At 47.6% G+C, this 12,454-nt stretch overlaps 1 protein-coding gene across 5 annotated transcripts in view; it reads right to left on the reverse strand.

The window, feature by feature from the left end:
- LOC116939696 (mitogen-activated protein kinase kinase kinase kinase 5-like) overlaps positions 1 to 12,454 on the reverse strand; it is a 62,425-nt gene that overhangs the window by 23,533 nt on the left and 26,438 nt on the right. For 3 of the 5 annotated variants that reach the window (XM_032948441.2, XM_032948440.2, XM_032948439.2), the window contains exons 11-16: positions 9,364 to 9,445; positions 8,326 to 8,439; positions 5,560 to 5,635; positions 4,961 to 5,019; positions 983 to 1,044; positions 739 to 777 (exon numbers count right to left, since the gene is read on the reverse strand). In XM_032948441.2, coding sequence (XP_032804332.2) covers positions 739 to 777; positions 983 to 1,044; positions 4,961 to 5,019; positions 5,560 to 5,635; positions 8,326 to 8,439; positions 9,364 to 9,445 — 432 coding nt within the window. The remainder of the gene's footprint in view (positions 1 to 738; positions 778 to 982; positions 1,045 to 4,960; positions 5,020 to 5,559; positions 5,636 to 8,325; positions 8,440 to 9,363; positions 9,446 to 12,454) is intronic. The other 2 variants (XM_032948443.2, XM_032948442.2) reach the window with 1 other exon arrangement.

A 12,454-nucleotide genomic window follows, 5' to 3' on the forward strand; every position in this document is an offset into this window, starting at 1 on the left:
ACCGTGGGGTCATGACGACTCCTCGGGGTTTCTGTACGAGTCTTGTACACGCAGGGTTGCCGCACCACGAGGAGGAGGGAGGGCACGGGACAAAGACCTGGGTCTGCCCGGTGTCCAGAGCCAGCCTTAGGGGCTGTGAATGTGGCCAATTGTGCACGAGCTCTGCCGTAACCACGTGACGTGAATTCCATTGATAACGACAAACGAGCGTTGGGAGTTGCCAGAGCAGGCTGCGTCGGCGATCGCCCATTTGTCACCGAGTGCTGAGAAGGGCGCGCACCGAGCGCACCGTTTCACAACGAGCAGTGATACCTGCTCCTGTTGCTGGCTATGCAGCGATTGAATGCCAGTGGTCCATAAACACGTGACTTTAAACAATACAATAGCCCAATTGGAAATACATTGCCCAGAATTTTTTATTGAACATGTAAAAAATCAACCTCACAAACTGATTCAAAACGATATCAATTTGAATCTTAAACAAGGCCAATGATGAAAATAATACTTGGTAAATAATTAACTGTGCATCTTGCAATAAGAAAATAGTTCCATTGACAAGGGCACAGTGTTTCTTGGGAGTCACAGTTGTCCCTACGCGCTCGATTTTCAAGCGGTGTCCAGGGCGAGCCACACTGGGCTGAGCGGCCGGTTCCTTCGGGAGCCTCCACTCAGACACAATTAGCCGAGTCCTGCCCACGTGGCTCCACGGGGCGAGTGGCGTGAGAGTGCGTTCGTTACCGTTGCTTCAGCTCCTCCTCGACGGACCTCAGCAGGCTCCTGTGACGGACGTGGTCGGTCCAAGCAGGAGGGACAGCGAGAGGCACAGGGTGGGCAGGGATTAGGAGTGGGTAGCAGGGGGGTGGGGGGGGCAAAGCCTTGGGCGTCTAGCACATGCAGGCACGCGTGTATGCACGCGTGTACGCACGCGCGCACGCATGTACGCACGCACGCACGCGTGTACACGCATCACGGCACTACTCACAGGTCGCCTCCTGTGCTGTGGGCCCAGAGCGGCCCGCACTCGTAGCTCCCTTGCTGCACATCCTGCCACGACAAAACACAAGACGCGGGGGACGTGGGGTCAGAACGATGGCGGATCGCCCAAGCGGTAGTGATGGTGCCCCCCCCCCCGAAATGATTCCCCCCGCGAGTGGGCACACGGCCTTGGGACAACCGCACGGACAAAGTCTGGGATCGAGCGAACACATGGGTGGGATGCAGGCAAGTTGGTGGAGACGGCTACAAAAACATGTTGGACAATTTATCAATATGCAGATAGAGAGAGTTTACCCCTATGTATGTTGTTTGTACGTTGAACTTCTTTCACACTGTATGTAGCCAGCCACGCTCATCGGAGGTGTGGAGGAAGGACAACAAACTAAACACAAAAAGTAGTTCTCAAGTAATTCATTTTCAATTTAAATTTAAAAGTGCATAGCTCCAGCGGCTTTCAAATATTGGATGGAAGAGCGTTCCAGACGGCCTCAAAACGCACATCTGAAAGCGTGCGATGCAGTGACCGTCTTTGTCTTTGTTCGATGGCTAGACAAAAGCCGCTGCGAGGATGACCCGAGTTGGCATGTTGGTAGTTACTATTTCCCATATGTTCCAAACCTCCATTGGCTGTCATAAGCCAGTGGGGGAAGTTTCACATTCGTGTGGCAGGGACCATCCTGTCCTTCTTGCAACCACACATGGGGGAATGAAAACATTCAATCGTTAAAGTCAAATCGTGTAATTTAAATCATCCGCTTCTTTGCGAGGTATTCACATGGGGACAAGGGTTTTTCTAAATATCTTGTGACATGCCCCCCAGTCACGTGACCTGGATGTAACCTTCAAAGTGGCCTCTTAGACGTTAATGTGTTCACACAGGGAAGAAAATTGGCTGTCCAAACTCATGTTTCGTCTCTGCTCATCCCAACTTTAAACTTACAACACAATTTCTGCACAACATTTTGCACAATTAAAATGTGTTACTAATGTGAGAAGCTCACGACCGTGTAGAAATTCACCATCCTTTTCCGTTCCCCCCTAACTCTCCCCCCCACCCCACCTCCACCTGCTTGAGTGATTTTTCAAAAACGATGACGATGAGGTGTAGGTTCTCACTGCATGGAATCTACCTGGTGGGAAATTTCTATGGCGCCGAATGGATGTCAGTTCATAATAGGTCTCTGTGACAAGGAACGGTGCTCGTTCAGATCTAAGTCAACGTGAATGGTGATCCGTGAAGAAACTCGGCGATGGCTCAGGACTCTTCTGCGGTGTCGGGGCAATGAGCCGGCTCTGCTGAGATTCTGTGTTTTGACTCTGGGTTTCAGTCTCATCGCTAAGGTCACATTTAATTTTACTTTTCATGATTCGGCTCAGAGAATGTTAACTTGCAGTTTAATTGACACGAAATGTGTGCCCCCAGTGTGGCCAAAGAAAACGACTTAAGGGACTCCCCAAGGAGTTCTGTGACATCCCAAATTCACGCTGGTGCACTGCTTGCCGCGAAACATCGGAATGGAGATGTCTTCACCTCGCAACAGTGATGCCGCCAGCACAATTAGAAGAAACCGTCATTGTAATACAAAGGAAATAGGCTGTGCAGCTAATAGTGAATTCCGCGCTGAGCCTTGCACCACCATGGCTGCCACTCGGGGCCACGTCTGGGATGAGACGCGACACGGGGCCGCCCCCCCACCCCCCCCGGTAGACCACTAACGAGCACCGCCTCGACTCTACTGCTTCCCCACAAACTCACGCTCCCCCTTGCCCCCCACCGACGTCGCCCGCCCAGTCCCACCGTCGGCCGCCCCGATTTTACGCCCCCGTGCCCAGATCCAACGCGACAGCTGGATAATCGCACGCGAGCGCGGACAAATCTGTGAGCAAATGCGTTGTGGCAAAGCTGCGCCGAGGGCGGCGCGGTAGTGCCGGCGCACAAAACAAGCGGCGCCCAAAATAAACCGGCGGGAATAAAATAAAAAAATATATACCGAGCGCATTTTGAAAAAAAAATGGGTAATACGCAGCGCCGTCCCGGCTAAGTGCATTTGCGACGGTTTTAAAAAACAAGGCCACTCGGCCCCCCTGGCACAAAGCAGTCCACTCTCGCCGCATCCCATCGTCCGCGCACACAGACGCACGCACGGCATCGCGCTGCCGCCGCAGTGACAACAAAACGAAAATAATGAAGACGAACGTCTTGATAATAAATACATTCACACGCTACTGGACGATGCAAACAAAAAGTAAATCTAAAAAGTAAATATGAAGCTTGTTGACAAATAAACAAATATGGGATTGGAAAAATGGTTAATGTCTACGAATTTAAATAATATTTTGGTTGATGAAACTGAAATTAAAACGACTGAAGCAGAGGGAGGTCAAATGTCTCCTGTTCAACAAGAAAGGGGGTGGTGTTCGCCTCTGTCGATGGCCCTCTGCCACGGGTGGAAATTGCACATTCCTATGGTGTGGTGCAGACTCGCCACAGAGCAACCGTTGTTGACTACCCACAAGGAGCAGTATTTATTTTATCAACCCCAATAAAGAGAGAATCGATCCTTAATAATCAGTGTAGGAACACTTAATAAAGGAGCATACAACTACTGGCCCTACGCCCTGCTGGACATCTGTATCTCATCAGATTCCTCCAGTATAAATAAAGATTCTGATTCTATAACAGTCTAATGACGTAAAAGCCCTTCTGTGACAACGTGGTCTTTGTCTTCGTATTTCTTTCAGATGTGTTTTATTCATGACCAGTTTATAAGTAAAAGGCATTAATATTGCCATATACATTTACGAAGAAACCACCTGCTTACTGAATGTAAGTACATAGAGATCTTGAGATACACCTTGAGACTATGAGCTATTTTACTTGTAATTGCTAGTTCAAATTCAATAGTTTTTTTTAATTAATAACGTTGGGCGCTGTTTAAATAGCTTGAAGTGTTGTGATCGCCCCCTGCCCCTGGTAAGTATCTAGGTCCACCCAGTGCCAGATTATGCTAGTAGCAAAAGTAGCTACACAAGTAGTAGCTACACAAGTAGTAACTACATATGTAGTAGCTGCACAAGTAGTAACTACACAAGTAGTAGCTACACAAGTAGTAGCTACATATGTAGTAGCTACACAAGTAGTAGCTACATATGTAGTAGCACAAGTAGCTACATGATGCTACGGGCCCCGCACTTTCAAGGGCCCCGCGCTAAATGCTTTCAAGCTATCAATTCCAGTTCAGTGATTCTGCACTTGCTCTATTACTATAGTACTATACTGCCTTCAACTTTTATGAACGACTGGGTGTTTAAGGTTAACAATTTCTCGTATTATCTGGCTGTATAGCAAATGAAAAAATACAAATTACTTTACTATGCAAGTTAAATATTTGTGTTTTAATATTTGTGTTTTGTTTAATTTACGGCCCCTTTATAACATTTGCTACAGGCCCCGCACTAGCTTAATCCGGCACTGGATCCGCCTCTGTTGCCATGGTAATTGTGAATACTGCAAATAATTTAAAAAGGAGGCTTCAGAATGTCACGGAAGGGACATTCTTCACAGACACAGCCCGAGTAAGGTGGAATGCCCGTAACGTAGGTGGTTGATTTGTTTGTATTGTGAGGGGCCACGGAGACCAAAGCCTTCCTATCGAGGGAGAGCTGGTCGCGAGGTGTCATCGTCAGCGTCCCCTCGCCACTCGCGCCTGCCGGGCCACCGCTACCGTTCTCCAACGCACACACCACCGTCATCACCACGTCTAGCGGCTCAGACTCTCTTCGCACGTATTGGGCCCCAAGTGGGTCGCGGTGGGGATGTTCGGACTCCACCGAGCGGAGAGTGAGGACGAACCGAACGCCCGTGGGCTTGTATGTACGTATGTGTGCATGTTGAACTTCTTTCGCACCAGCGTACAGAGCTAACCACACCAATTGGAGTTGCGGGGGAAGGGAAAAAACTTACCGTGTCATGGTTGGGCTCCGTCTCCTTGCGCAGTGGGAGGTTGAACTTCACCCGGTCGACTGCGCGCGAGAGACGGGGAGGGAATGTTGTCAACAGAGTGAAGTTAAGGTGGTTCGGTGAATCAGCCGAGACTTAGCCAAAGGTTGATACACTTGTTTGTGAGAATAGTTTTTCAACTTACCAGTGAGCTGAAGCAATAATGTTTGGCTTGTTAAACGTTTGAATCTGTGACAATTTAATTTTATTGGCTGTGTTGAGTGGTGGAGGATTATAAGACACAAATTAGGCCAGATCATTACATGGCATCATCCAAAACAGCTGTTATGAATCAACCTACTTTCAGTTCAGTTGACCTACTGGAATCACTTCACTGCACTGGTATGTAGGAGTCTTATACAGAAGTTATTCCTATTCTTGCATGATCAACCAAGTCGTTGGATTACAGGCGCATCTTACAAGTGTCTAGTTTACTTTGTTTAACCTGGTGAGACCTCAACCTGGGTCACCAAAGTCACAAAAGGAAGGCAAATAGCAATCAGAACAAAAGCAACTGCATCAGCAATGGCCTGCTCGCCCGTTTTGTGCTGTGCGGGGCTCACAATTTATCTCTGACAGTGTCCTCTCGGTTCTCTGTCGGTTCATCGAGCGGATCCTGTGTGGCACTGAGAACTGCAACTGTCGGACAAAGAAAACACACACCCAACACATTCACTCACACGCAAACACACGTGCAAATACACTCTCAGATGCACACACAAACACATTCAAGCTCACACAAAGACAAAGATCTTCCGTATAGCCTTTAACAGACTGTTGAAGCAAGTGCTTTTGGAGACCACCAACGAAGGCCGGCAAGGCACATGAGATGGTGGGTGGCCAGCCCCACACTCAGCCACCTTTGTCTCCCTATAGCTGATGTTTACACACCACACCAGGAACTCATAGAAGGCTGAGTTAACCGAGGGAAGCCACAGTACTGTTTCAGATATTCATCACCGATTTTGGTCTGTTAGCGGGAATCGAACTCGGATCACCAGGTTCAAAGCGCAGCACGCTTGGCACTGCGCTACCACTCAAAGACACGCACACACACACAAGCGCACAAATACGCGCAAAGACACGCACGCACACAAACACATCTACATGCACACGGATGCACACGTGCAAGAAAAAGTCAAGAACACGTGCTTTAATCCACGTGCCAACTTTTGATTCGGGCACCGTACTCGCGATGACGTCACATAGTATTTGTACATGGCGACGCCCTCAAAGTGGCATTAGCTCAAAAACTGCAATGGAGGGCGGCACTCAAAATTTAAGCCGTCCACATTTGTTTTCAACTGGTATGCGTGCAAGTTGAATTTTTTTTTAACGTGCGTTTCATTTATAGCTACTCTGCTGCGCCGCGTGTCAATATTATGTTTTCTATAGCTATTTATTAGCTTCCGCTGGCTTCAAGATACGCTGGTGGTGTTGGTATTAGCACAGTGTGCATTGTTTTTCATAGCGGGCCAGTATCACCAGCAAAACTGATTTCCTTTTAGAATTTTTTTCAGTAATGGATAATTTTGTCCTATTTCGAAATGTCATGATAAATTGTGGCCCTCGGCATTCTGTTACGAGACCAAGGAACAGTATGTCCATGCAGGATTCTCACGCAGCGGCGCATTCCTCGCTGTCAGAGAACGGTCCGTCGAAAGTGATATCGCAGAACTACTTCTGAGATCGCTGCCCTCGCCCTTGTGCCCTGCTTGAGAGGTGCGGCTCATGGGGCATTCCAACTCGAATGATTACTTTTTAAGTCGTAGAGCTGGCAGTGTGACTTACCTAAAAATGTAGTAAAAAAATTGTTCAGCTCAAATATTTGTTTTTCATTAAAAATACTGTAAAAAACATTAAAAAGTTTAAACAGAAATTAAACCAAGTGGCTACTTTAAGTAATTTTCTTTCTTTTTGCCTTTTAAATCGATTTGGATATAACTGATTTTAAATATTACAAACTGTGGGGCGCCTGGTTCAGAAAGAGATAGCCCGATGCATATTTATATTCTGAGCCCATGACGTACGGCATTTTTGAAAAGGAAATAAAGGAAGTGCCTAATCTGACGTATTTTTACAGCCGTTCCCAAGATATCACTTGACACAATTTGCGTGACTGCCATGACCTCTGGTGCCAAAATCGTAGCCTTATCCATTGGTGACAAGGCTGCTGCGCTTTGTTCAGGAGAAAGTAGCTGCGTGGTCATCAGCATTACACACGGCTCAAAGGGATTAGCCAGCGACGCAATAATGCCAACGGTGTCCAGACCCTCAGGAGTCCGGTGTAATTCTTTGAAAGTGGCTCGTGAGTTGATAGTTTATTGTTTACAAAGCTTTTGAGTGTTTGATGTCACCTCGTCCCCTTTGGATAAGAAAAAACGCCAGCGGCTTCTGTATGCATATTGAACTTCTTTTGCACTGTACGTAGCCAACTGTGCTAATTGGAGGTGCAATGGAACGTTTACTGCCTCCTTCTGCAGCGAACGAGCAGCCTGGCGCCTCTCGATTTTGAGGTGGAAGAGAGGTGCACGTGGTTTGTCTCCGTAACGTGGCACCAATGTACTCCCTGCACACGTAGAGTTTCTCCTTCACGTTAATCAGGCCGCAGCCTTTGGCGTGGTTGGTGGGGGTGGGCCCACCGGTTGAGACCACCGACTTAAAAGTATTTTATTACTCATGAGGTCACACCTATCCACTGGTTACATCTTTGAGACTTTAGGGCTCACAGTTGTCGGGACACACATTCAATTAATCATTGAGAAGATGATCGATGCCACACGTGTTGATTCACAGCGAGGCTGGGCGACCACCGCTGGCGTTGGGATTCTCGTGGCACCGACTGCACCATGAACGAACCAAGAGGTTGTGGGTGTTGCTTGAAAATGGGCTCGGGGATAAAATATTATTCTCGCTCGCTCTTATTGCTGGCGAAGGCCCATGGAAAACACGGCCACGTGCCCAGTCCGGCATGCAGAGCGGAGCCCTTCGCCGCACGCCATCTTTGGTCAATTCCTCTCCGGCAAGGAAAAATGTACAAAGTACACAGTCCTCATAAGTCTCTCCCATATAGACTGTCAAATACGGATTGTTATTTTAAAAACTTTTTGCAAAATGTACGTAGCCTTAAAACTGCGAGGGTTAAAAACCTGGCTTTTTCATTGATGTTTGAAATTCCAAGTCCATGCGCTTGCGCGTCTGTGCCAGCTAAACGAGGGCATCGCTGGGAGTCACTGTGCGCTTGCGCACGCACGCACACATGTGCATGTCTGTGCGTGTATAAATGCGTGCGCACGTTTGCGTTTGAGTGTGCGTGCGTGCGTGCTGACCTCATCGTCATCGAGGTCGGGGTCGGGGGCCGCAGTGGGCGGCTCGGGGTCACTCACGCGCTCCAGCAACTCCAACGCCTGTGCCCGGCTCAGCGACTGCTGGACGTACGAATGCTGCCACGCGCGTTACCCGCACCGCGCACACCACAAGGAGCTCGGTTCATTTACGCGTTTTCACTCTGTGAGTGTTTCGGATTTTTTCCCTCCAGTGTAATCCTCGCTCGTGCTCTCGGCGTCATGTCGCGAGACGAAAACTTAATTGGGAAATCTCACAGAGGCAGATATCATACCTTCAACTGACTTTGCGTCCACGCAGTAGGGGGTGGCACTTTCTCTCCCGCCCCGTTATGCAGAGTGATATTCAAAGCGTGAGAATTCAAACTGATATTTTTTATTGTCAAGGCTGAAATTTGGCGAAAATAACCAGATGCAATCAGATGTGATTTTAGTGCCGTCATTGGTGACCAAGCAGAAACCGTCTGCTCACTACACTCGAGAAGCTAGTTTAATCACAGGCAGCTCATCACCCTGACCTCTGTGCGACCCGGCCACCACACAAGCATTCACTGTCAATACTGTATACATACATGCATATCCAGCTGTTTGTATTTATGATGGAAGTTCTTTCGCACTGTACGTAGCCAAACGTGATAATTGGTGGTGCGGCACAGCACACCGTGCCCTGTATATCAACATTCACCCTGAATACGAGACATGTAACCATGCATACAATCGTGACTTAAATTGATTCTTGCACTCAAAATACACGCATCGAATAATGCTCTGGGTACGAATTATTTAGCGAACCAAACGCATATTGCATTTACATATTGCATATGCAAATGAGGCAGTAAATACTGAACATAAAAAACACTATTCTTGAACGACATGCAGCATTAACTATTAGTTACCACGGTACCCTGCGATCTGCCTGCCCATGCGGCCCTCTGTAGCATGGACCCAGCACGCAAAAACCACACCAGCGTTTGCCATAACGGCACGGGCGTTCGCTGCGGTGCCTCGGCGCGCCGATCTTACCGTCAGCATCTTCTCCGCCGTGGGCCTCTTCTTGGGGTTCTTGGTTAGCGCCATCTTGATGAAGTTGTGGAAGACGGGCGACCTGAGGGAGGTAGAACAGATTGGGCACAAACGACAAGGCGAGGTTAATCAAGAAGGAGTGGTTAACCACCAAGATGCCGCGTTCCCACAACTGCCACAAAGTGAGCTGGCTTGCTTTGTGAATCGGGAAAGTTGGCTTGGCCCAGATTTCCACAGCAACCTTACCCCGCCAAGGGAGCTGTAAGCAGACTGCGTGGCTCGTATACGGAACCAACCGGCTCGCATTCCGAAGGGAGCTCCAAGCTTTCATGGATTGCCCTCGGAAACATTCACGATGTTACTGGGTCAGCGCAGAAGGCAGAGGCACGGTCAACGGCGTCTCGCACTTAGGTCAACTTTCAAGGGCTGTGGCGTTGTAAAAAAAAACACTGGGAGAAAATTATAAATACAAATGTCTGCTTAGGATAGCGTAATCTAACCCAAGCATAAGTTAAATCTCACATCTCTTTGGCCGTGGAGCAGAGAGATGATGAGCTGTGCCAGGCTGTGAGTGGAACGTTCGTGGGACGTTCGTGGGACAGCGTGGGCAGGCTCAGGTCTGATTTTCAACGGAGGTGGAAACGCGGCACGAGTCACGGTGAAACGACTTCTCGCTTTGTACTTTGCGCCAAGAGGCACGAGGTTCTGCCTCTCACCAGAATGAGCACCGGCATCTCAGACGCCTTTCGAGCTCAGTTTGAAATTGTGAACAACATATTTATGTGGGGTTTGCGTGTTGCATGTTGTACCTATACAATCATGTAAGTTAATGTTAATTCAAGAATGTAATAAATTATTAATGTACAGTTTAATTGTTTAGAATGCTTCATGTGCCACTTTATATATGCTCACATTACATTGGCATTACACTGACTATTCTTTGGGTCTTTCGGTAAAGTCACGTAGATAGGTTAAAATTATTTTCTTTGAACCTACAGTGAGGGAAAAAAGTATTTGATCCCCTGCTGATTTTGCACGTTTGCCCACTGACAAAGAAATGATCAGTCTATAATTTTAATGGTAGGTTTATTTGACAGAATAACAAAAAAAATCCAAAAAAACGCATGTCAAAAATGTTATAAATTGATTTGCATTTTAATGAGGGAAATAAGTATTTGACCCCCTCTCAATCAGAAAGATTTCTGGCTCCCAGATGTCTTTTATACAGGTAACGAGCTGAGATTAGGAGCACACTCTTAAAGGGAGTGCTCCTAATCTCAGCTTGTTACCTGTATAAAAGACACCTGTCCACAAAAGCAATCAATCAGATTCCAAACTCTCCACCATGGCCAAGACAAAAGAGCTCTACAAGGATGTCAGGGACAAGATTGTTGACCTACACAAGGCTGGAATGGGCTACAAGACCATTGCCAAGCAGCTTGGTGAGAAGGTGACAACAGTTGGTGCGATTATTCGCAAATGGAAGAAACACAAAAGAACTGTCAATCTCCCTCGGCCTGGGGCTCCATGCAAGATCTCACCTCGTGGAGTTGCAATGATCATGAGAACGGTGAGGAATCAGCCCAGAACTACACGGGAGGATCTTGTCAATGATCTCAAGGCTGCTGGGATCATAGTCACCAAGAAAACAATTGGTAACACTACGCCGTGAAGGACTGAAATCCTGCAGCGCCCGCAAGGTCCCCCTGCTCAAGAAAGCACATATGCATGCCCGTCTGAAGTTTGTCAATGAACATCTGAATGATTTAGAGGACAACTGGGTGAAAGTGTTGTGGTCAGATGAGACCAAAATGGAGCTCTTTGGCATCAACTCAACTCGCCGTGTTTGATGGAGGAGGAATGCTGCCTATGACCCCAAGAACACCATCCCCACCGTCAAACATGGAAGTGGAAACATTATGCTTTGGGGGTGTTTTTCTGCTAAGGGGACAGGACAACTTCACCGCATCAAAGGGACGATGGACGGGGCCATGTACCGTCAAATCTTGGGTGAGAACCTCCTTCCCTCCGCCAGGCATTGAAAATGGGTCGTGGATGGGTATTCCAGCATGACAATGACCAAAAACACACGGCCAAGGCAACAAAGGAGTGGCTCAAGAAGAAGCACATTAAGGTCCTGGAGTGGCCTAGCCAGTCTCCAGACCTTAATCACATAGAAAATCTGTGGAGGGAGCTGAAGGTTCGAGTTGCCAAACGTCAGCCTCGAAACTTTAATGACTTGGAGAAGATCTGCAAAGAGGAGTGGGACAAAATCCCTCCTGAGATGTGTGCAAACCTGGTGGCCAACTACAAGAAACGTCTGACCTCTGTGATTGCCCACAAGGGTTTTGCCACCAAGTACTAAGTCATGTTTTGCAGAGGGGTAAAAAACGTATTTCCCTCATTAAAATGCAAATCAATTCATAACATTTTTGACATGCGTTTTTCTGGATTTTGTTGTTGTTATTCTGTCTCTCACTGTTCAAATAAACCTACCATTAAAATTATAGACTGATCATTTCTTTGTCAGTGGGCAAACGTACAAAATCAGCAGGGGATCAAATACTTTTTTCCCTCACTGTATCTACGTGACTTTACCGAAAGACCCAAAGAATATTAATTCCTGCAATCACGAAAGCTTTAAGTCAAAATTACACTTTTTCTTGAGCTCCACGTCTTGACTCGCAACGTCTTGACTCGCCACACTGTAAACTCTTTTTCAAACTAGGCTACAGAGATAAACGAATGTCCCTGTGAAAGGTGTTTATTGGTCAATAAAAGTGCCCAGTTGTCCAGTAAAGGGTGTTTATGGTTGTTAACGTGTTTACTGTTTGGCCGAAGGGTTACGCCGTCGGTAAAGAGGTTTAGCGGTCGACGACGGGAACATTGTAGCTTTCGAGACGCTGCACCGGAGGCAATGGTCGGACTCTCTAACCCATCTCCCCAAAAATCCCAGCCATGCTCTAGCCCAAGCGGAACGAGGCCCTCAGCGCTGTCATTTGGCAGCCTGGACGATCCAAGTTCTAATTATAGAAGCCGCCCTCCAGAAACAGTGAAGAAGAGGCAGCGGCGCTGCACTTAGGACAAAGAC

This window comes from Petromyzon marinus, chromosome 6, assembly GCF_048934315.1.
Source record: "Petromyzon marinus isolate PM22_M1 ecotype Great Lakes invasive population chromosome 6, UKy_Petmar_22M1.pri1.0, whole genome shotgun sequence".
Classification (NCBI taxonomy): domain Eukaryota; kingdom Metazoa; phylum Chordata; class Hyperoartia; order Petromyzontiformes; family Petromyzontidae; genus Petromyzon; species Petromyzon marinus.